Source organism: Betta splendens, chromosome 4, assembly GCF_900634795.4.
Source record: "Betta splendens chromosome 4, fBetSpl5.4, whole genome shotgun sequence".
Taxonomy (NCBI): domain Eukaryota; kingdom Metazoa; phylum Chordata; class Actinopteri; order Anabantiformes; family Osphronemidae; genus Betta; species Betta splendens.
The window spans coordinates 16,329,563-16,354,033 of NC_040884.2; the positions used below are offsets into that span (position 1 = coordinate 16,329,563).

At 45.0% G+C, this 24,471-nt stretch overlaps 1 protein-coding gene across 3 annotated transcripts; it reads left to right on the forward strand.

The window, feature by feature from the left end:
- The first annotated feature begins 25 nt into the window (after positions 1 to 25).
- mtrr (5-methyltetrahydrofolate-homocysteine methyltransferase reductase) lies at positions 26 to 20,702 on the forward strand. 3 transcript variants are annotated; one of them, XM_029146896.3, is made up of 15 exons: positions 35 to 275; positions 1,420 to 1,564; positions 1,701 to 1,854; positions 2,023 to 2,140; positions 2,260 to 2,752; positions 2,825 to 2,938; positions 3,036 to 3,192; positions 3,283 to 3,371; positions 4,730 to 4,910; positions 8,583 to 8,625; positions 11,603 to 11,783; positions 12,398 to 12,516; positions 16,619 to 16,711; positions 18,677 to 18,856; positions 19,699 to 20,702. In XM_029146896.3, exons 1-15 carry the CDS (start codon positions 142 to 144, stop codon positions 19,841 to 19,843), a joined length of 2,346 nt encoding a protein of 781 aa, XP_029002729.1. In that variant the 5' UTR covers positions 35 to 141; the 3' UTR covers positions 19,844 to 20,702. The 3 variants fall into 3 exon arrangements, with proteins under 3 accessions (XP_040926307.1, XP_029002729.1, XP_055364159.1); XM_055508184.1 differs by lacking the exon at positions 35 to 275 and adding an exon at positions 593 to 788; XM_041070373.2 differs by lacking the exons at positions 18,677 to 18,856; positions 19,699 to 20,702 and having other exon boundaries at positions 26 to 275; positions 16,547 to 16,654.
- Positions 20,703 to 24,471: the final 3,769 nt, after the last annotated feature.

Sequence of the window (24,471 nt, forward strand, 5' to 3'; positions counted from 1 at the left end):
CGACTGTTTCCCTTTTTTAGGCGCACCTTTATTCACAAAGACAACGCGGTTATGTTTTCTTCGAAACACTTCAGAATAACAATAATATGCTATTCATTGACAACTTTTAAAACGAGGTCCTAAAACATATAGTTTTGTGTAATGTGGTTGGTTCCGATCACATGTAATCTACTGAAATCTCGCGAGAGTTTCAGTGTTACAACTATTAGGGGACGGCTTGTTACACACAGCAAGAGCATATGTGGAAGGGCAGCGTTGAAGTGCCACATTAAGAGGTATAGAATATGAAATTTAAATTAACACCGCATTAATAACCATGTTGTATTATACATTGTTATTTAAAACAGTTTCCCTATGTTACTATGGGTTAGATCAGTCAGGACAAATGTCTGCTATTTGAACGGAGTTGTCAATTCCAGATAATGAGATGTGACACCGTTTTGTTCGCTGTATGGAGCAGATAAGTTACATATACAAGAGAAATGACATCATCGGCTCCACGTGCAGACTATCTAACGCTGTTAGTGTTAAATAAATAGTGACGTAACTTCCGGGCAGGGCTTCAGCTGGTCAGCTGTGATCAGGGGAAGGCTGCGTTGCGACGGTGGTTTTATGGCAGGCTGCAGTTACCTGCGTAATGTTGTAGTTTGTAGGCAAGCGGACGTGTTTTCTTGCCTCTCTGCCAGTTATAAACACAAGCGTGCCACGCTTGTGGTTGTTAATCAGTTGACGCCCTAATGAAGCTGAGTTGTGAGAGATGTCAAGCAGGTCTAGTTGTGTTGGACAATGTAAGATTTTTACCATACTGATGTCCGTGAGGAATAGTTCAGTGCCCACTCAAGGATATTGGGAGAATTTCCACTGTCCACTGTTGAGTCCTGTTGTGACATTTGTTACAACATAGAGAAGGAGCGTATGGTTCTCCAGACAGTCAGAACAGAACCGATTTCTATTGCTGTATTTCCAGGCAGAAGATCAAGTGAGAGGTGGATGAAACTCTCAGCAACATGTTCCTGGGGGCAATTGATAAATTTACATACTGTGTGTTATATATATTGCTATACACGTTTGGTAGATGTCATTTCTCCATGGTACATGTTTTTTAAACACATGCACATTCATGGTATAATAGTGTGTTTTTTACCCTCTGTTTACGGTGAAAACCCTAACCCAATCGTTTTGATGACCTTAATCATACAATGCTTATTTTGAAACATTAGATTTCATTGTGACATGTTGTTTTCTGATGAACTGTTCAACTGTGCTGTGTATATACAGGTACTGGCAACAGTTTTGACATGAAAAATAATGCAAAGAATGGAGAAAACACAAACCTGTGCTTTATGCCAGCATGTAGGTTTTTAAAAAAACATTAGTTATTTACAGCATGTAAATTAAAAAAAATGTTTTATGCCCTAGGATGCCCTGTGAAGTGAATTCTCGGTTTGTGGTTCTGTACGGGTCCCAGAAAGGCCAAGCCCAGTCCATAGCAGAGGGGATAGCGGAGGAGGCCGAGGAACACGGGCTGGTTGTTCAGCTCAGTTGCTTGAACCAGAACGAGAAGGTAACTGTGGCTAACTTTACATAAATCCTTGCTTGGAAAGTTCCTCTCATGCTGCATGGTCAATGGCAATAATTGTTTTTTATTTATATGGACTGTGGAAACACCAGTCATTGATTAATCATATAACTGGTTCCAGTACAATTTGGAGAAGGAGAATGCCCCAGTGGTTTTTATTCTGTCGACTACTGGAGACGGGGAACCGCCTGACAATGCCCTCCAATTTGTAAGACGCATCAAAAAGAAGAGCCTTTCCGCTGACCACTATAAACACCTTTCATATGCACTTTTAGGTAAATCATGCTGCGAGGGACTGAGGCAGTTCTGTTGCAGCTGATCTGAAAAAAAAAGTAGAACTTTGATTTGTGAAACATATTTGTGTACATCATTACAATGCAGATCACTTCATGTTTACTTTACTGAATTGAAAAATCTTCATGTGTTTTCCTGTCTCTCGCCAGCTCTAGGAGACACAAACTATGCAAATTTCTGCAACTGCGGGAAAACGGTTGAGCATCGTCTACAGGAACTTGGAGCCAAACAATTCTATGCGACAGGATATGCAGATGATGGTGTAGGGTAGGTTCTGCAGTGAAATAATTTGTAGTCATCCAACTTTCAGCCTTTTCACCAAACCGCAAAGCTTCCCTTCTCTCACTGCTGCATTTTTTTTATCTTGTGGACTCTGCCCTCTCCAGGCTGGAGTTAGTTGTGGACCCCTGGCTTCAAGGATTGTGGAACGCTATCAAACAAGCCTTATTGAAAATGGCTTCTGCCCACTTGAAAGGAACAGTGGGCGATTCAACAGAGGAATCTCCTGATTCATCTGCTCCAGATGTCCAATTAAACCTCTTAAGCCTTACTGACCAGCAGAACCGCAGGTCCGCTGAAGCGTCAGTAAACACAGACTCTAAACATGCATCTGCTGCTTCATCCTCGCCTTCTGCTACACAGACTGCAGTTTCTGATCTCAGGCCAAACCCAAAGTTGGCATCTGAGTTTTCCGACACTGCCAGTGTGTCTAAATCGTTACCAAAGACAGAGAAGACTGATGCCGGAGTTCCCCCTGTTGCACTGGCAGCCTCTCTGACAGTCTCCCTGCCTCCACTGTCAGAGTCTTCTCTTAATGTTCCTGCTTTGCCTCCGCCCTACTTGGATGTCTCTCTTCAGGACGTGGACACCATAGAACAGGTATGTAGAGGAGTGGTGCTGCTGATAAAACCACCCTTTGTGCCCTGAAGCTCATGGTAGTTGTCATTTTAGGTTGATGGACCGCCGAACAAAGGGGCTTTGCATGAGGTCCCCATATCTAGGGCTGTTCAGCTAAGCAGAGGAGATTCAGTCAAGAAAGCCTTTCTCCTAGAACTGAACATCTCTGTGAGTTTGACAAGAGGTTGATGTCTTACTGCAAGCCATAGGGATGAATTCAGATTGTAGTATAGAACTACTAATAAAGATTATTTTTCCTTTATAGGAACACCCAACATTGGTCTATCAGCCTGGGGATTCATTGGACGTGTTCTGCCCAATGGACGCCTCTGAAGTGGATTCCATTCTACAGAGATTGGGTCTCCAGGACCAGAGGAACTATCAAGTCCATGTTTCCCTAAAAAAGGACACCAAGAAAAAAGGCAGTGTATAACTTCAACATGGGTTCATAATATAAAATGTGACACGAATGCATTGCGTATTAATGTTGGCTGTCTCCTCCCGGCTTGTAGGTGCCCAGGTACCGTCATTCGTCCCTGAGGCGGCTTCTCTGCAGTACTTGCTCACATGGTGTCTCGACATAAGAAGCGTTCCTAAGAAGGTATTGTAGACTGTCACTGTTGTGGTCCTTTTATGTAACATACAGCTCATTAATGTCTGGGAGGATTTAATTTGACTATTAAACTTGCTTGGCCCTCTGGAAGCGACTGAGACTTATGAGTCAATATTAAATGACCCCTTTGCCTAAATTCAGCTGCTGATGTGACCATATTCACACAACACCATTACCAGAGTGATAGTTCTCGCCTGTCTTGTTTGTAATTTCCACTGTTAAAATATGTTTTTTGCCACGCTACGCTTTCATTATCCCACTTTTATTTGTTATTGAGTGAAAACATTACAGTCTAATTAACTTTAAAACTAAATTTACTTTTCAGTCGTTAACCGTTGTATAAAACACTGCAATGATTTGGCATCCACCCTCTTTATTCTGTGCTATTAATTTCTGCACACGCTGTAAATTGATAGTTTCAGGTCACGCTGTTGTCTCCAGCACTGAAAGGAAGTAAGGCTTTTATTTTACAAGACCTGTGTGTGCAGTCCAAGCTGTTAATCTGTTTTACTAAAGCATTTACAACACCTATAAGTTTTTAATCCTGTGTTTTTTTAAGATAGTAAAAGATAAACACCTCAGCCTCTCAGTAAATATAAGTCATAATAATAGCTTCAAGTGCAGGTGGATAAAACTGTATTAGTTGAATCAGCAATTTGCCCGATGTTGCTGAATATTATTCCATCCAGACACTTACATTACACAAATCTTCTTGAAGTGCTGGATTTACTTCACGAGACACGAGTCGTATATTTTTCAATACACGCTCCAAAAATGTGGAACTAATCTCTGCGTATTAATTTATCACAGTGAATCACTGAAATGATACAAATTGTAAAGTCCTGATTACCAGATACGATTGATTAGTAGATGTGGAACGAAATCGATCAAGTGCTGCATTTTAATATGTTCTCACAATCTCTTTAATCCACTGCCTGCAACAACAATAAGCTATCAGGGGTGAAGTACCAATTAAACTGTGCCTAGTGTTATGCAGATTTAGCAGTTAATGGTTGTATTGTTTGATTTTGATTAATTTGCCACAAGGTTAGAAAAAATGCCTCTTGCCTTGTTAGTTTCATCCCAACTTAAACACTGAAAAACCAGATGAAACATTCATGGAGGCTGAAAGTACACTGTGCATATTAAAATGTCTGTATTGCATAACTGTCTGGTGTCAAGGTCTACAGCCCCATGTGTCTATTAGAAAATATACAAAGGCCCTCATGTATGGATGTAAATCCTGTAGGCACCTGAATCAGTAAATCGCGACCACTGCTGCCAACAGAGTTCCGGACCCGTTTTCGGCGACTTTGTGTACATCATCTGTGTGGTTTGTCTGGCAGGCTTTCCTGAGAGCGCTGGTGGATCATACAGGGGACAGTGGGCAGAGGAGGAGGCTGCAGGAGCTGTGCAGCAAACAAGGCGCTGCAGATTACAACCTGTACGTAAGGGACCCGAGCCTCAGCGTTCTGGAGCTTCTCACGGCCTTCCCGTCCTGCTCACCGCCACTCAGCCTCCTCATAGGTCAGAATCCCAGCCGTCGTCTCTAGTCCGTAATAATTAGGCAGCATTAAAAGCACTTTTAGCTACAACATCTGATCATCCCGTTTCTGATTTTATTTTTACTTTCATGTCAAATTTGTGTTACTATGAATATTGAGTATTTAACAAAAACAGACTAATACCTAACATTTCAAAGATGTTAGTTTTTTTCATAATAGATTCATATTTAGTTGAAAGTTGCCTTTTAAGTTGTTTAAGCAAACAATTGTTTATACTGTTATTATTATTAGGGTCTCATTCCCATCCACTAGGGGTCACTGTAGCCTCAGTCATTCAGTTCTATGTGCACATTCACTTGAAGCCTGGTGTTTGTCACTGTGTTTAATTATACAGCACGGTCAGGCAGTGTGCATCACAGGACTCCCCAAAGGGTCAACATTCATTTCCTCGTCTCATTTTTAACTCCATGTTGCTTGAATATGGGTTTTGTGTCGCTGTTCCTGAGAATATAATAGCTGCGAGACAGGAGCGATTTTCTCGGTTTATTCATTACTCTGCGCCCTGTTAATAATATTGACCATCTTTTGGCTGCCGTGCGCCATCTACACCTCCTTTGACCCGTTAAGACAACTGCTGGTCGAAAACCAACATTTTCTCTCAGCTCATTATGATCGTTGGCTGTTCATCCCATATAGATTTAATAAGCTGTGACAAAGACTTGGCAAACAGTGAAATTAGTTGGCGGCAGCGCCACACACAAGTCGAACTGTCCTTTAAAACAGCTGTGTCACAACTCGCGGCCTGAACCAATGTCGGTTATTTTTGGCCTCCGCGCCAACCGCAGCACCTTTTTCAGTGGTTAACTGATGCAGAAATTGGCAGAAATCAGGACAAATTGTGGCCTCATGAAAAATGTGCAGCCACAGGCCCTTCAGGGCAGCAGCTGTTAGTTGGGGGGGACGTGGGACCTTTTTACTGGAAACCCTTTAAGGTTTTCAAGGACATGAGAGCACAGGTTCAGCTCAGATCATAGGTTAATGGTCAACTCTGACTCAGTGTGTCACCGCTGCAGCCTTTTTTCCACACTTACTGCTTCATTACCCCGACCGAAGGGGAGGTGTTTGCTGATCAGGTTTATGCTGTTCTACACTAACTATAAATAATGAGGAGAGATGTGCAGTGGCCGGGCCCAGGTGTCTTTGGCCAAGTGCAGGCTGGGTATAAAAGTGAACACTGGCTATAAATTGAGAAGGATACCTGCTTCCTACTTTCAGCCGTTCTCTTATGGGCCACTGTTTCATATCGTGTGTCAGATGAAAATGTGGGGGTCACAACCCCAGTGAACTGAAAGCTGTCGATGAGCATCTTTTTCAATTTACTTTGCTGCAGGGCTCAAGTAAAGTTGTACCAGGGGCAGTTTTCTTCTTTTTTTTTATTTTATTTTATTTTTCAGCTTGACTGTAAAGCTGATATGCATTTACTTCAAGAGGGTACATCATCTTCTCTCTAAAGAACGTCTTGTAATTTAAAATAAATTTCCCTCGTCATAGACATACTGCACATTCCCCCTTTAGTTTTTAGGTATATTACAAAGCTTTGGGACAGTCATTGAAGGGTTTTGGAAACTTTAACTTAGCAGGATGTTTCTCAGAGCAACTTTAATTTTCCATGTGCAGGCTTAGACAGTTCCCAGAGTATTGCTCTTAATGCTTTAATGCTAACAACTGCCTTAATTTCGTCTGCAGCCACGGAAGCCATCCATACGTCTTAAGAAGTATAACTTTAATGCTTTGCCGCATTGCTATCTCATCTTTCGTCCACTACAATTGTACCACAGCATATAAAGTGCAGCAGAGAGACATGTTTGATATGCAGTAGATTATGCTGTTGTGCAGTATGATCGATGATGCTCCTGAAAAGGATCATTTCCAAAAACAAAGCAGTCACCCTGGGACTGCCTTTTTATTTATTTATTTTTTTACAGATGAAATCTGTATCCAGAGTCTCTCACTGCAACAAAAAAAGTGATCTAGCCATTGAATCTACCAGAAGTAGCATCATGGTACAGTGATATGAGATGATGGATTGATCGTTCTCTGCTTCAGACATGTGCTGTCATTCCCTGACGGAAAGTCAGCAACTGGAGCACCGTGCAGCCTTCGGGATTGTTAACGTACACGATGCACCTTGTGATGGGGAGTTTATTTTCACTGATGCAGAGGATTACTGGAAATCTGTATATGTGATGATTTGTGCAAAAAAGGATTTGGAAGCAGGAATGATTCGTCTTAATTATTTCTGAATATTAATTAACAGATCACTTACTGCGAGTTGCGTTGTTTGCAATCATGGAGCCTTTTTAAAAGTTAACCTGCCCTCTAATCATATACCTTGAAAATAATCCGCTCCTTAATTTGCAATTTATCATTAATTACACAGCCTCGTTAAATATCTTGTTCTAGTAGTTTGAATTTACTTATTGTAAGATCCTATGGACAAAATGATTATTCAATAAAAATCAAATCAAACAAACATGAAAGGGAAAAATACTACAAGACAATTTTCTTAACAAAGGGGGAAAAAATTCAACAATGTCTATTGTCAAGTAACTGGCTTTGTCCCTGGCTCTGCTCCACACACACACACACACACACACACACACACACACACACACACACACACACACACACACACACACACACGCACGCACGCACGCTCTGAAAGTTATTTTCCATATCAATGAGATGACACCCTGAACAAAGCTCCTCTTCGTCTTCTTGACTGCCAGACTGTGAAGTTTCAGAATTGAATGTTGACATTCCACAGCACACTTGGGAATTTAGATGCAAAAGAAGATATTTATGTTTTAAAATCTTAAATATGTGAGCTTTTTAGTATTGAGGTGTTTTGCAACCGTTGATCCTCTTTTCTTTAATTATTGTGTGATCCTCAACAGAGCAGCGCTGTTTGGGCAGTGCTGTTCAAACCGTACTGTTGTTGCCGCTCCATTTGGGGGAAAAAAAAGAAGAAAATCCCAGCTCGGAGACAAATGGACATGAAAATGCGCCACTGTCTTCCTAACATCCTGCGCTGTTTAGATGTCAGAGGAATCCATACACGCGGAGTAGAACAGATTTAGCCGAGCTGTTTGTCTTTCTCAGCAATTTAACAGAGAAATGTGTCTCAGCTGGTGTATGTGGTGCAGCTTCGCCCTCACAAGTCCACACATCACCGAGATGCAAGTAAAACCCAAGTGCATCACAAATCACAGTAACGCCACAGCACAGCAAATGACCCTGTTGCTGCTGGGTGAAAACTCAACTCAAAGTTTCTCCTGATTTTTCCTGACACGCCCCTGATGAATGCAATGAACGCCACATATTACCCAAAAGAGGGCACCTTCATGGAACGGCGTAGAAATAAGGTCTGCATAAGCAATCTGTTTCCCACTGACTCCAGATCTGGACACTTGGGATTTCATAACCCTGAGTTTGTATTTTCATAAATATAGAAGTGTGTCCTAGAAACAAGACTGTAACCTGGGTGGGGGTTATCGGGGATGGATTGGAAGGTAGCACGTCCCCGTGGACCCGGTAGACGTTTATATATTTTGTCTCCTCTATTTGGCGGGTGTCTGTGTAACAGAATCTTAGCCAGGCTGCAGGATGATTGACGCGTGTGCTTGCCTTTCAGAACATTTGCCGAAGCTGCAGCCCAGGCCCTATTCAGCAGCCAGGTAAGGTGACGGCAGAATTTTTTCAGACAACTATGCTTTTTAGCTTTACTTATTTGGAGGAAAATGTCTAAATCTGTATGTCCTACCTTATTACTTTTGTAAACTATATGTAAATAATTTCAGCTAAGACAGCAATGTTTGATGGAAAATAAAGTCCTTGTATGCATTTTGTGTCATTTATAATGTATGTCCAGTGAATAAGACATCAGCGCTTGGGGACTTTCTTAGATTACGTTAAAAAACAAATGGAAAACTTGTGTTTTGCCATTTGTTGTGCTGAACTATTTAAATGACGGCATGTTCCAGGGTTCATTAATATCTAATTTAACACTTATCATTTTCGTAGCTACAACAGGAATGTGGTTTTCCCCCTCCCCCTCATTTGTTTAGAAATGTCAAATTTAGCAGTTGATGGATTCTGCTCAGGAGTCTGTTAAATAACCTTTTCGAAACAGGCAAGACACAGCCAGTAATTCTCAACATAATTTATTTGAAATGCATCCAAATGGACAGCGTTGCCTCCTGTTTGTTGTGTTTATATAGCTGAATGCTGATGTTTTGTAAGACACCTGATCTTTTGGTGTAGTAAACCTTAAAGCATGTTTCTATTTCCTCTTGTGTGCAGCTTGATCTTCTGCAGCTGTAAATACTTATTTACTAAGCGCTACATTTGGGGTACACATAATAAAGTATATATTGATCATACACTCTAGCTAGATGGTGGCTAGAAAACACCACTTGCCAAGTATTGGCCTGGGCATTCAAATAATTTGACAGAAGTTGTTATTATACCATCAAGAGGTCCAGGAAGTTTATTAGGCTTTGTCACTTCATACATGGAAAATGAACAATGATTCCTGAATATATTTGAACTAATAATGGAAAGGCTCTATCATCCTCTCAGGTGGAGATTGCTTGTTTTGGCAGCGAGGGACTGGAGCAGCCTGCACATGCACGGCCTGCTCCGGCCACCTACTCTGCTAAAAAGCTTACCTTTTAATGAGTTTGCCTCTAAGACATGTAAGCGCTGCCGCTGTTTTGTCCCGGCCCCAGCAACGGCACGCATCTGCATAGAAAGTGGGTAACGCCACCACGGAGTCATTAAACGCTGCCGAGTGTCCTACACACTCCAAAGGACCCGGGTTTCCTCTGCAGGGAGAGGTCCCCTTTACATAAGTTATAGGCTCTACCTTGCACAAGAGTGGCCATAATGTAAAACCACGGCATGTTATGATTAGGTGATTCTATTTACTCTACTATAACAAAGAGAGGCCTCCCGTTTATTTGAGCATTCCAGTAAAATTCCGCCAACACATCTACTCTTGCGGGTAGATTCACAGTTTGTCTAAATCTTATTGCAGCGGTTTATTTGGTGGTGGTCCAGAGGCTCTCTGGTGTTGACGAGGTGGGCAGATTCCTGGATTAGCATATGTGAATCATAAGCGCCATCTTGGGGCGTCCCATGATGCCTTGTCTTTTGTCATGGAGGCTCCTTGCGCCCACGACGGCGTCGCTGCTGCTCACGTGCTAAGAATCTGGCGAAGAGCCCTTGTTGAGAGTACGTGGGCCTCTTCTCCCTGATGGTCGTCTCGCGCTGTCATCCGGCAAGATGAAAGCAGTCCCACTTATGCCAATTAGGAGAAGCCACGTTGCCCAGCGGAGACTCTCCGGCCACCTGCAAATGTGCACAGTGCACGCTGCCGGTTTGCTCGTTCTCATCTTCCCTTCGCGTCTGCACCCGCGCATCTGCCGACATCTCAACATGTGACGAAGTGGCTTTGAAGGAACATGAAACTGGTTTCAGATGCAACCGGTCGCGTTTATTAGAGTCTAGGTGGGAGCGGTGAGGTCGACAGCCGCTGGGTCAGTGGCGACGCTATGGGGGTCCCTCCAGTACGAGTCGGTCGAAGGGAAGCGTGCCGAGCGGACTGTAAATATTTTGTGGCCTTTAGCTGCGTTGCGCCTTGTTTAAATAGGCCCAGCTGTTCTTAATGTTCGCCTCACTTAGCCACTCATTGATTTGCTCTTCTTGTTTAGCTACTGGCCATTAGGTCCGCTGAACTTGTGTGGAACGGCAACGTCTAATGCATTGTCAGAATTTCAGCGCACCTCTCATTAGTCCCTCTCTTAGCCGTGTGTGTGTGTGTGTGTGTGTGTGTGTGTGTGTGTGTGTGTGTGTGTGTGTGTGTGTGTGTGTGTGTGTGTGTGTGTGTGTGTGTGTGTGTGTGTGTGTGTGTGTGTGTGTGTGTGTGTGTGTGTGTGTGTGTGTGTGTGTGTGTGTGTGTGTGTGTGTGTTTGCCTACAGACTAAGGAGACGGACAGGGGAGATGGTGGCTGTAGTTTATCAGATGCTGCAGAGACATTAGAGGCCTGCATTATTGATGCTGTGGTCAATAGAGGTCTCCGGTGGCTCAGAGGAACGGGAGAGTGAGGGATGAGGGAGCTGGGGAGTGCTTCAGCTGGAACAAAGATGAAGGCGATGCAGGTTTTATTGAAGCAAGACAGAAAGTTATTATTTTTGCCTCTTTGAGCCGAGTTTGCCTACCTGTAGTCCTGCAGGTGTAGTTGAAGTACCTCAACATGTCTGAAAACACTGATCTCCACTGTGTATCTGCAATTTTGAATCTTCTATGAATACAAGCCATATTTCCCTTTTTTTTTTTTTTAAACATGTCCAAATTTGTATCTTGAGCCTCATCTCGTGTTCTCACGTCCCTGTGTCCTTGTTATTTTTATCAGCTGTCCTTTAACTGAGCTTCTGCATTGTTAGTTGGCGCTCGCTGTCTGTTCTTGAGAATTGATCCTCCCTGTTGTGCCTTTCTGGATCCATCTGTTCTCTTTCTGTTACTCTGTATTTTTCCTTGTTTTTCACTTCATCTCCGGCGTGTCGCTGCCTGGCGCACGCTCTCGTCCTGTTTGTTTCCCTTTTATCTCTGCCTTCCCCTCCGTCGCCAACGCCGCTCTCCCGTCTCCCCAGCTCGCGTCTCCGGCACCCGGGGAGGCTGCACGTGGTCTTCAGCGTGGTGGAGTTGCCGGCGTGCTCTGGACGGCCTGTGGGGCGGCGAGGCCTGTGCACCGGTTGGCTGTCGGACCTCATCAAGCCCGGCCTGGTTCTACCCGCAAAGGCCGACTCCTCTCTGAGCCCGGCTTCGCCAAAGGTAATGAGCAGAGCTGAGTAGGCAACCAGAGGGTACTAATTGGTGAGCTGTTGGTCTGGGCTTTTCGCACACACTCTTTAATGTGTGTGTTCAAGTTTGTACAAGCATTCAGTTTCTAATGGCTGGAACTGTCACTCACACAGATGAGCAAATACACACACCTCAACAGGCGGTGCTCTTTGCCTGAGCTGAGCTTTTTCCTAATAAAATAGAGCGAGAGTGGGCCCATTCTCCTTTAAATATTACAGTTCAAGAGGTTCTTGAGTGAAAGTGAAGGTAGAATATCGGAAAATTGTGCCGCGTCTGGCATTGGGGATTCAGTGTGTTTCTGCTACATGCTTCAAACTCCTGTGGATTTTAATGTGCCAGACGCTAAATCTCTGCACCGGTTGCGCGTGCGTGCGTGTGGTTAATTAAAAAAATTAAATTGAAGCAAGTAAATCCTCTCTGCCACAGACTCTATGGATTTCAATGGGGTTCATGAGTTTTCTCATTAGTATGTCTTAGAATATTAAGTAGATCAATTAATAGATTGGTGGGCCCACAGTGGCCTCTCAGCATTGGTGTAATTACTCTCATTGTTTTTAGTGCTTTCTAATGACCTTTGACCCTAGATCCATGTGAGTTTGAGACCCAACTGCTGCTTTCGGCCGCCGTCTAACCCATCGGTGCCCTTCATCATGGTGGGACCAGGCACAGGAGTCGCCCCCTTTGTTGGGTTCCTTCAGCAAAGGTACCTCAAACTCAACACGACCTCATGATATTGTTTTATCAAGTAATCATCTGTGTGCATCCTTGCGTAATGTGCAGAGACAATAAAACGAGACCCCGCTCAAACCCGATAAAAGTCCACGTCTTGTACGTCTCATAAGGTGTAATGAGTCCGGTGGCGGAGGCTGCGATCACGCTGGGTCTAATTTCCAATGCTTCAGTCGTCTTCATGTGAATAAATTAGGCCCACGTCAATGCACATGGCCGTGACACGATGTTAATGAACAGCAAGGAGCCCAAGCACCACATGGAGCATCATTGATTTAATGGTAAAGTCAGTCCAGTAGGTTGGGCCACATCGATGGAGTGAAGCATTTCTGCTATTTCAGATGAGCTGTCCAGATGATATTGAGCATGTAGTAGATCTCTGCAGCTTGTTTAAGCATCACTGTCTAAATGCTTGAGGATGGCCGTGATTTGGAAGAAGGAATCGTATACAGAACGTGACATTTAGTGTAGTTTTTTTTTTCCCCGAGCTTCTGAATTGATGGCTAAATCAAGATTCCAAGAAGATGACCTGTCAAAAGGATTAAATGTGACTGAAGCTCCCCCACTCGGGCTAATTCATCTGTGCCGAACCGGGCCCACAGCTACCATGACTTGTCAGAAAGCGGACTAAGCCTTTTTAGTCAGGCTGACACGTCTAACTCTTGGATGGCTTTGTATAAATGAGGTTATGCCCCAGTCATCTCCAATTGTCTCTAAATCCCCTGGATGACTCCTCTGTAATGGTGGGCGATTGCTCTGAAAGGTGACACGGCCGTCACTTTCGGCGGCGGCGGATCGTCTGCAGCAGATTGCGGGGCAGTGGCGTCGGGTGAGAGGTGTTTGCGCCTTTGGGATGCAGCAGTGCTGGAGATAGCGCGTGTTTCCAGATTGACCCGGTCACACCACTCGCAGACAGACTCCTCTTCGTGAGGATCAAGGTTGAGCCAGAGGGACACGACTGTGGTGCGAGGTGGTGATAGGAGCTTATTAGCCTTGCTTTGATCCTTGAAGGGGGGGCAGACGTCACTGTCTCACATTTATAATATCAAAATCCACTTTTAATTGTTTCATTTATGACCCGTCTTTGCAAATAAACCCCTCAGACATAGATTGATTCTGCAGCCCCTTATCACAAGCGTCCTTGAGTTCATCGCTATTATTTTTAAATATGGAACTATTTCATTAATGAAATAATGTTGTATGACTATATCCATCAAGCTCACTGTCTCTCTGCCTCCCGTCCTCTCCCCCGCTGACTGCACACCACCTGTGTTGGAGGGCTGAGGGAGAAACCTGTCGTGGCGATCAGCACCGTACAGAATCCAACTTGAGATTCCAAACAAAGCCTCGGCGGCTGGCGCTGCACTCCGATAGGAGATAACAATCGCCAGTTTGTCAACGGGATGCTGTACCTGCCCCCGACACCCGAGATCGGGGTCTTGTAGGCAACAAAATATCACGAGGGGCGCTTCGATCCTTCCACATCAACCTCCCTCGACCCTCACTGTTAATCAATGGCGTTTTTTCGAAAGTACTTTGTGTGAGTTTGCAGCGCTGATAACAAGAACTCTCAAAAGGTCAAAGACTCACTTGGTGGTACTGGGAGGTTTTAATAAGGCACCCCAGCAGTCTGGTATTGATTGCTGTAGTTTTGCGTGGAAGGATTTTATGGAGACGGTGATTTTCAGCGTCTGTCTCTTTAGCTCCGAGCGGTGACAGTTAGGCAAATATTGTATTTTAGCGAGTGGTTTGCCTTAATCTCCCCACAAGCTTCTCTTCTGGGCGGAACAACGGTTTGAGTTTAATAAGTGGGTACGGCAGCAGGCAAACTTGGCACATTCCATGCGACGACTTGCTTTCAAGTTACTTTTGTTTCTGCGAATGCATTCTGAGCTGCACTTCCTCCGTGTAATTACAATTAGGCGACGGCGTCTTCCTGTTCGTCACAGCCTTTAAAACTTTAAAACTTCAGCTAGTTTGTGTATATTGGTGTAATTCTGCTGCAAAATGTCAGTGATTACACCGTCAGCTGTTGTTCCATTTGGGTTATTTGTTTTCCTCCTGTTGTATTTCTGTGCCTGAAAAGCGGCTCGCCTCCACTCGTGGAGGGCTGCGAAGGAAAACAGACGAGTGGTACGAGATAATTGTGATGTTTACAAAGTCTTTGCCTCAGCTTCGCTTGCAGTTTCCCCCTCCTGCTGATCATTTAAATGACACTGAAAGGCAACCGTCTCTGATTTTGACCCCAAATGGAGTGCTCTGTAGATGCTGCCTCCCCCCTGGGAATGTATTGGAGCCTGTTATAGTGTGAGGATGTGATGTGATGTGATTTGTATTCAGGGAGCGGCGCCGGTGGGGTAAGAATGGAATCCAGGTTTTTCATATTGGTATTGATCCCTTCAGGGCAGGCAGGGAGAGGAGAGAGACGAGCTCACTGAAATGAGTTTACTCGAGGCTGTTTGCAGATCAGAAGGATCTCGTCCAGGATGTTAATGGCTGAGATCTGAGAGTTCTGATCGAGTCAGCTGGACGGCTCCGCTACCGGGCCTCGTTTAGACGCGAAGATCAAACTAATTTTATTAGCTGGTCAACTTTTCACTTTATGACCGGAGAGCAAAGTATTCACAGCATCGATGTTTGTGTTTTCACCGAGGCTAATTACCATGAAGCAGCAACTGTGTTTGTTATTTAACTAAATATAAAATGTTAATCCTGGTATCGATGCAATGTGGAAAAACATCAGTCTGTCTGTTTCACATGTCTAAAGCAAAGCAAAGATGTCTTCTTGGGCTTTGAAAGATTATGTTGTCCATCAAATGATTCACACCATAAAGACTTTTTATTTACAAGAGTGCAGATAAAGACGGTAAAAAAAAAACCTGTAAGAAATGAATGGATGACTTGTATTTACATTCTTAAAAAGGCTGCCCTTTGACCATTTTATCCATATCTATATTTGTTTAAATTAGCTAAGAGGTCAAATATTCGGATTTGTCGGATCTGTGCTTCTTGTCCTCATAACATTCCAACATTTCCCCATGTTATGAGTGAATTAATTGACCAGTAAATGCTCTGTTTTCAGGCTTCTTGTTTATTGAGGAACTTGTTTTAAACTGATAATAAAACTTTTTGAACACATTCTAATTTCAAGCAGGTTATTTTTTTATGTTTTTTTGAGAAATATCTAGAGGGGAGTCTGTAATTTCTCTTAAAATACAGTAGTTCCTAATAAATGGCCTGTTACTCAAGCAGCATGAAATGAGGGTATTAATATCTGCTTTTCATACCTGCTCATGCACAATACAACTCCAAAGAGCTGTGTACCGTTTGCGCTTTGTGCCGGGTGGAAAAACTTAAAACCACAAAACGTACGCACGCGTGGAAAAGCGCGGGGTTCGGGGGAACGCGGCACTTTGCCGTGGAAGCGCAGCAGCGCGGCACAAAGGGCTCGGCGCCTCCCCGCGACACCCCTCAGCGCCGGCGCTGCGGTCGGTCACTTCAACGCCCGCCTTTTTTCCTCTCCCCTCTCGCCTCCAGATAGCGCTCAACGATAACGCCGACCTCTTCACAGAGTCCACTGACTGATGGCATCATGAAAGGTCGGGGGGGTCAGCTGTTGTTACGCTTGCAGCAGGTGTGCGGCACAGATAGGGCCATCCTCTGAGCCACTTTGTGCTGCTGCATCGCCGCGGCCTGCAAAGGACTCGGGGAGCTTTGCCAAATTTTTAAGCCACAGGAGTCGTCAATTTTGCATGAGCAGCTTTTTTTTTTTTTTTCCATGCAAGCACAGACGGACACACAAGCAGCCAGGCCCCAGCTTAATATTCAGTAACCGTCTGCAGCGATGGGATCTATCGCTTTGTTTGGGTGAAATGTAATAATACGTATAATGTCCCCGCTGCGGAGTGCAGTCGTTTCCATGCATTAGCCAGTTGCGGTGTATTGTCATTGCAGACAGTGCTTAATGGTGTCACCACTCTTCTTTAACCTTTGCTGCGAGGAAGGACTCCCTCTCCTCCATCTGGTCCGCGCCGTTAGTGCCCATCGACCGCTTACGTCCGGTGTTTGACTTCCAGGGAGACGGAGAGGCAGGAGGCCCCCGGAGCTGCATTTGGTGAAACCTGGCTGTTCTTTGGCTGTCGCCATAGAGACGGAGACTACCTGTTCAGGTAAGCTGCATTTCTGCTCTATAGGTTCACCTTTAACTACATTATTCAGCCTGTCCTTAAAATTTTATGATTTGCATCGTATCCTGCTGTTTCTATCTACATCCCTTCGCTTAATATTACACATACTGAAATCTGCACCCTTCATATAAATATAAAACTGTATATATTTTCTCTATATACATAGTTGATAGTGTTCTTCAGTCTATTGCGGATATTGTACAATGACAATGTGCTCGCTTAGAGGATGAGAAGCTTTATTCATCAAGGCCGATATTATTTTTTTGTACAAATCCTTTTAGTCTCTTGTTGCAGTGGCATCTCATTGTGACTCAAGGCAACTACATACTTATTGATCAGCTGCTCCTATAGCGACAGCGGCGGGCACGCGCTCAGCACTGGCCGAGTTCCTTTCGAAGGATTAAATGGTGCGAATGGATTAGCATCCTTAATCGCACAAGAATGGATCAGAGGATGTTGTTTGTTCCCCCCCTTTGTTTCCTCTATCCCTTAGTTAAATACCAGCTCGCAGCCAGGTAGCGAGGCAGTGTTTGTTCACAGTGTGGGCTCCTCTGATGAACATCCCCACAGTGTTGACCAAAGCGATTAGTCTGTTTTATGAGCCACCCGTGAAGAGTTGTACTCGATTTTAAATGGGTTAGCGGAAAGAGAGCAGCGTACCTGCGTAGCCGCGTTCATCTCCGCTGGATGTCTCCAGCAGCCAGCGCGGTTCCAGGGCGGGCCTTGAAATGCACAAGCCCTCTTAGAATAGTCTGTAGCATAAATACAGCGTTAACTGATGCCAGTCAGACAGCCTGTCACCCCCCCCCCCCCCCCCCCCCCCCCATCCTCTCAGCATCTCCCAGGCATGCGATTCCGTGCTGCGGGGGGAGACAGGAGACGGAGACCTGCTGGGCTCGCGTCGGCCATGACGATGATTCACAGTCGGTCGTAAAACAAACAACGCTCCTCCATCATCAAACAGACTGTGTAACGACACGCGTTGGTCAAGAGAACGCGATTCCTTTAATGGCCGTGTCTCTGATCAAACGTTGGCGAGGTAAACATGGCAGCGAAATCTGGACATTTCACAAAGGCAACAATGCTTCTCCCTCTCTTTTAGTATTCACAATGTGCTTTCCTGTGTGTTATTGAAAAATGCTTCTGTTGTCTAGGGGTTACAGCAGAACACACACCCCCCGAGGCAAAGACCTTCACCCATGATCTCGGTGCTGGGGATGGTTAGGAGTCGGTTTGGTGCTGCCTGTGTGTTTTTTAGCCCGTTTCGTGTGTTAAACCCGATCCTCAGAGCCACAGTAAAGCTCCCCTCCCTCGCTGCCGTCCTCCTCCTCCTCCCTTCCCTTCCTTTCCAACAGCACCCCAGGCCCTGTAAAAAAAGAGGCAGGAGCGGGAGTAGTTGGCAAGTAAAACACTGGCAGAGAGCAAGGTTACACCTACAGCAACGGCAAGGCTGGGAAGGACTGGTGGTAAGACGATGCTCAGAACAGTCGCCCGACCTTGCTTAAGAAATCTATATTTTTTCTTATTAAACAACATAAATTGGTTGCCTGGTACAGATTTGCTCAGACCTTTTGCCCAGAGTTCTGTTTTATTGAATTTGACATTTGTTTATAGGAAATATTAAGGGAGTAGTGGAGCTACAACTAAATCTGTTGGGTGTGAAGTGTCTGCATGCAGATTTGGCTCAATGCTTTGATTGCGATCAAAAATGTGTGTATCTGTTCCGCGGACAGGTGCCGTCTCCCCCAGTCACTATCGCAGCTGTTCTCCAAACTAACGAATGAATCTTGGCTCTCGCGTTTCGAGCCTGGGCGAGATTCACTCCTACGAGTCAGCCGCTGCCCGGTCAAGATGGCAGGAAGGAGCGTCGGCGAGGTCTGATCCGCCGTGACCTGAAATGTCATGTCTGTGTGTGTGTGTGTGTGTGTGTGTGTCTTCCGCTGCCAGAGAGGAGCTGCAGGGCTTCGTGTCCAGCGGCACCCTGGACCACCTGAAGGTGTGTTTTTCCAGGGACGAGCGGGGGGAGGAAGAGGCGCGACCCCGGTACGTCCAGCACAACCTGCTGCTCAACAGCCGGCCACTCGCTGACATCCTGCTCAAACGCAGCGGCTGCCTCTATGTGTGCGGGTGAGTCTGGGAGTAGTGCCACTAATTCTGGAGCATTTATGTTTTTCGAATTACTTTTGAGTTCGGCTTAGGAAATATTCTACAATCTTCACACAAGACACCCAACAAGAAAGGTACGAGCAATGAAGCCTTGCCTCTGAAGTAGGTGCAAAAGAATAAATGATAATGCGCTATTTTATATCTTAAATGAGTAAATGTGACTCTAAAAGCCCTTAATAGTGGGTTTGCTCAGTCAGACACAGCAGGGACGTTTCGACAGCTGTCAAGTCCTTAGACCAGATTAGGGTCAGGACCCTAAGTCCTGTTTGGCTCCCTACCGCTGGTGGAACGGCAGGAATCTGGGCCTGAGGCCACTTCTGGTGCGGACATAAGCTCCTGCTCCCTTTTACATACCACAGGACATTGATTCTGCCTCACCGCTACAATCAGACACACGAGCACCGTCCAGACGCATCCCCTTCAATATCTGTCTCCTCTGTCTAGCGTTTCTCTCCTCTCGTTCGCCCATCACCTCCCCTCACCTTTTGTAGCGAATAACTTCTGAAGCATCCGAACGGAGTCGGAGTCAGAAATACCACGGCTGGATTGCTAATCTCTCCCAATATGCTGCAACAGCAAGAAAGAGATTTCAGCAATTTCCTTTCAGGATGCGCTTCTGCTCTAACGGCTCCTGCTGGTTTTACAAAAATATCAGCCTGGCACAGTACACACACACACACACACACACACACACACACACACACACACACACACACACACACACACACACACACACAGAGAGCTTTGTATCACCACATTCATTCACAGCATTCCTAATATGTATTTGCTTCTACTTCATTCAGAGACGCCAAAAACATGGCGAAGGACGTGAATGACACCCTGATGGAGATGATGAAAACCGAGATGCGCGTGGACCAACTGGAGGCCATGAAGATGCTGGCGAGGCTGAGGGAGGAGAAGCGTTACTTACAGGACATCTGGGGCTGACAATGGATGGGGAGATAAGGGCATTTTGCAGCATCTGCTGAGCCTTTTTACACCTGGAAAAAAAAAATCAGCACGCTCAGCTGTAACCTCTAGAACCATAAAATTGTGGATGCTGAAGCCCTGGGGTAGTTTACACCGCCCAACGCTACCGAGATGGAATGTACCATGCTGACCCGGGGATATCGGTTCACTACATCATCTTGAGCTTTGCTGTTTGAACAGAAATGACCTTGGTCAGGGCAATGGTGCTCGGAGATTGGTCCCGCAGTGTGAAAATGCTTTTAGTGTAGACAAGCCTCCTCCCTTCATCCTGTCTGGGGGAAAAGGTATTTACTTCTGTCGGCTGTGATGGAGTGATTTTGATGAGACCGAGAGCGGGATATCGCTGTGATCTAGATGGAAACAACACAGCAATCAGGAGTTCTTAAACAACAAACATAGCAAATTGTTTGTCATTCAGGGGGAAATAAATCATTCTTTTTATGAGTTATTTTACTTTGTGGAGTTTGTTAGAACTCACTGCCAGGAAACACCGCGCTACAGTTGACACTGGAAATACTGTTATTTTAATAAAATGGTGAAAACCAGTTGTTAGTAAGTAGTTTGGTCTAATTTAAATACTGTATATAAAACTGCTATTTTGGTCATCACAATGTTTTTAATGCATTAAATCCTAAATATTTCTACCATATATACTGTAATTCCGAAATATACTGCGTTTAAGTACACAGGGCATAAATCTCAATAATAAGGCACAAAGTAATTTATCCAACTTTCTTTGTGTCTGTTCACCTCCTCTGCATTAAACAAACTCCACTGTGCCTTGTGATGAGAAATTAAAGCAGCTATTCATAATAAACTTTGTGTGTTTTACCTTTAGTTGCCGACACGTTTGAAGAGGACTTTCCATACGTTTTATCTCATGTATGTTTCTGAGGAAGCTAAACCTCTGGAAGTTTGCATGAAAGGCAACGGGAATAGTTTGGGAGTTAACGGCTCCTGATCGATGGGGAGCGATTGTTGTTTTAAATTTGGAGATAATTTGATTGTCGAAGGTGACTTTGGCCAGAAGATGAAAGCGAACTCCGCTAATTGAAGGCTTTTCGCGATGGGCTTCTTAGCGCCGCGCGGAGGCCCCGAGCGAGGCTTCTCAGAATTAAATCTTCCAACAGCAGCCTTTTTATTTATCCTCTTGCAGGGAGGGGAGAGGGGGGGGGGGGCATGTTTACAATCTCGGCCGCCCGCGCTCTGGATGACACCCCGGCTCGCTACGTTTTTCAAGTCGAGTAAACAAAACATTGTCGTGGAAAACAATCCCCTGATAGTGAATAATTGGCTTAATACGGCGCTGTCAGAGGCGGAGTGTTTGTCCACTGGCGCCGTTCGGAGTCCTGCAGCCACGTGAAGGCACCGGAGCAGAGGACGCCATCAAAGTAATGATGCTCCTAATAGCACCGCCATTCTCATCTCACACCCCATAATATATGGCTTACAGTCAATGCAAAGCTCTAATGTGTTGTGGAGGAAATGTAATGCAAGGAGAAGGGTAGTTTCATCAAACATCAGGAGGTCTGATTGTTGTATTGAAGCGCGCTTGGAGCTCAGCTGCTAATATGCACCTGGCCTATTAACACGGCTATTGTGAAAATGACCCGAACTGTATGTCGGAGAGGCTGGAGGCTGCTCATGTCACCCCGTCCTGCCCGCGCCCAGGACTGATGAAGTTTGAAACGATGCCTCCGTAATTAAAAAGGCTCACGGTGGCGCGTGATGTCCCGCAGCGAGGGTGAAAGACGGGACGGCGGGACGGGGGGGGGGGTGAGGAGACGGCCAGGAATAAATCAGCGCGGCGGAGGTCAGCGCGACCGCCGAGCTGCTACCTGCGTGATAGATGCCCCTTGTTAGGAGCGGCTTAAATGAAGCAGAGAAATGTGTGCCGAAGATAATGACTGTTATTATGGAAGTGTTGAGTGGGCCAAGTGGGGAGATGCACTCTGTGTCAATGAGCCTGGAGATTCTGGACGGACCTGCTTAACATTCGGCTCCTTGGTGCAGAAAGTACAAGTGGAAGTGATGAGGAGAGTAACCGGAACCTCCCACACGCTGCCTCCCTGAGCTCTGCTACCAATGAACCTTAATTAGGCAAATGACAATATGTCCAGTTCCTTTTGTTTGGGTCTGAGGAAGGTTTTTAAGAGGAAGCAGCAAAGTGGAAACTAAGTTGTGTCTACAAGAAGAGTCTAAAGGGTTTAACTAGTGTTTGAGCCTGTTGTTCAGTTGCGCAGGGAGAATAATGAGGACGCATGTGTTTACGAGCCCAACTTGGTCATTATTTCTGTAAAGTTTCAAAGGACGGCTCAAGCAAAGTGATGACAGTGGGGTTTCTTCCCTATGTTGCATATAGGCTCCGTCGTCGCTGTCCGACGCGGTGTTCTCCGTTGGAAGGATGATGTTTCCCTTCAGTCTGAAACTCGTCCTCTCGCATTGGTGAAGTCAGCACAAACCTTCGTCTTCCTCAAGTCGCCTCACCTGCGTTTTATCATTAAACGGGACGTTTCCACTCCGTCTCTGCTGTTCTCACTCTGCAGTCAATGACCCAGGAATGTCAACTCAGCTCTTTGATGTGGCATTGACGACACACACACACACACACACACACACCAAACGCAAGCGCACGCTGAGAACCATAGTCCGCCTGCTCTCCCGAGTCCCAGCTGTGCACAAACACTAACTCCAACATCTGTCAGGAGTGCTGCAGAAGAATTTATGTTTTTCTAAAAAAAAATGAAATAAACGGGTGGTTGCAGTGCTTCTATTGAGTTTCCTGTTTTCACTGTGAGACACAGCATCAATGTTGTTCTGGTCTGTGTTTATTGACAGAGCTGGAGCGATATCCCTGCTTCCATTTTGGCAGAAGAAGCATTTGCTATAATTGATGCTGGCAGGAGGAGAAAGTATTCAATAAGAAAATATTGTTCTCCCCAAGGGCTTCAAGAAACATTTTTATTCAAGATTGGACAAAAAAATGGCAGAAAAGACTTTTTTTGATATATAATTGCTGACACTACACATGACCTATTAAAAAAAGATTCCAACACCAGTCAGGTAGTATGTGTCTAAATGAATTAAGTTAAAACTGCTTGGCTCATCAAATGTATTAATGATGTTTTAGTGATGGATGCTCTTTCTGTCTCCATTAGTCAAAGAAATGTAAAAATTGCTTCGGCGTTTTTAAACTTGCAACGATGAATGAACACTTAGCAGAATTTATAGCCTCCCTCATTTCTGACAGTCATAATGACTTATGCAAATTGGAGGTTAAGTGCTGAGATGAGGCAAAAAAAAAAAGAGGCGCGGGTAGAAACCGAGGATGGATGAAAGGTGGCGGGAAAACAAGGATGGAAGGATAAACTGTGTATCCAACCAACATTTGTCTGTGTTTGTCAAGAGATGTTGAGTGTGTGTATGTTTTGCCGAGGACTTCCATTAATAAGTCCTTAGATGAAAAAAGTAAAAAAAAAAAAAAACACATTAAGAAAATTAAACAAATCCTCCACATTTTTTAATTATCACATTACATCTGAGCAATAACTGTGGTTATAAATATAAAACAAATGAGGCTGCGAACTGTCATCTTAGGTTTAATTTAATCTCTCAGTGAGACAGTAAAAAGACAAAAACATTCAAATAAAGTTGAAAGAAATAAAGCGGCCAGATGGTTGCTGCAGCGATGCTCCGGCTTTGGGTTTTAATGCGTGCAGATTGATTGTTGTCAGCCTCCAGTCTTTATAGAGGCACGTGGAAGGTAATGACGATGTCTTTAGCCAAAGTCTTTTTATTGTCCTTTCGCTAAAACTCCTCTTTGGCACCTGCGACTGTCCTAATCTCACCCAATGCCCGATAAGCAGCCATGAGCCGTCTGGTGAGTGGGGTGGGGGCTCATCAGTGGCAGATTAATGTCCAGCTGTAAGTCTCCACAGCGCTCTGTGAACGTGACCGACGGCGAGAGGCACAAAAGCAGGATGACATTGCAGAGATTGACCGTCGGGGGCCTGGAAATTTCCAAGAGCGGCGCACACATCAGGCAATTTCCCCCTATAAGAGCGGAACGCACAAGGGCTGGCGAGGACAAAATAATGAGTGACAGCGCCGTCGTGTAGGTGTGCAACAGGAAAATGGAAAAGGTCCCTGACTCTGAATTCATTACTGAGCTTACTGGACAGTGGGTGGTGAACCCGGGTGAGTTACAGCATCGCCTGACCCTTTTACACATCTGTCTGCTGTAGCGATGGCCTCACAACACACACACACACACACACACACACACACACACACACACACACACACACACACACACACACACACACACACACACACACGTTAACAAGCCCAACAAGAATCCAGAGGACAGATAAAGTTTATCAAACACGCCGCGTGGAAACAGCTGATACAGCCCCTCAGGCGGAGGTGTGTTTAAAAAAAAAAAGAGCAACTGTTTGTGTGATTAATCATCTTCCCATAAAGTGATGAGCCACGTGCACGTAATGGGACGACTGGGAGTTTGCGCCGTAATTAGGGTTTTATTGAAAAATCTATACGTTGGAAGAGCAATTACACACGTTACAGCG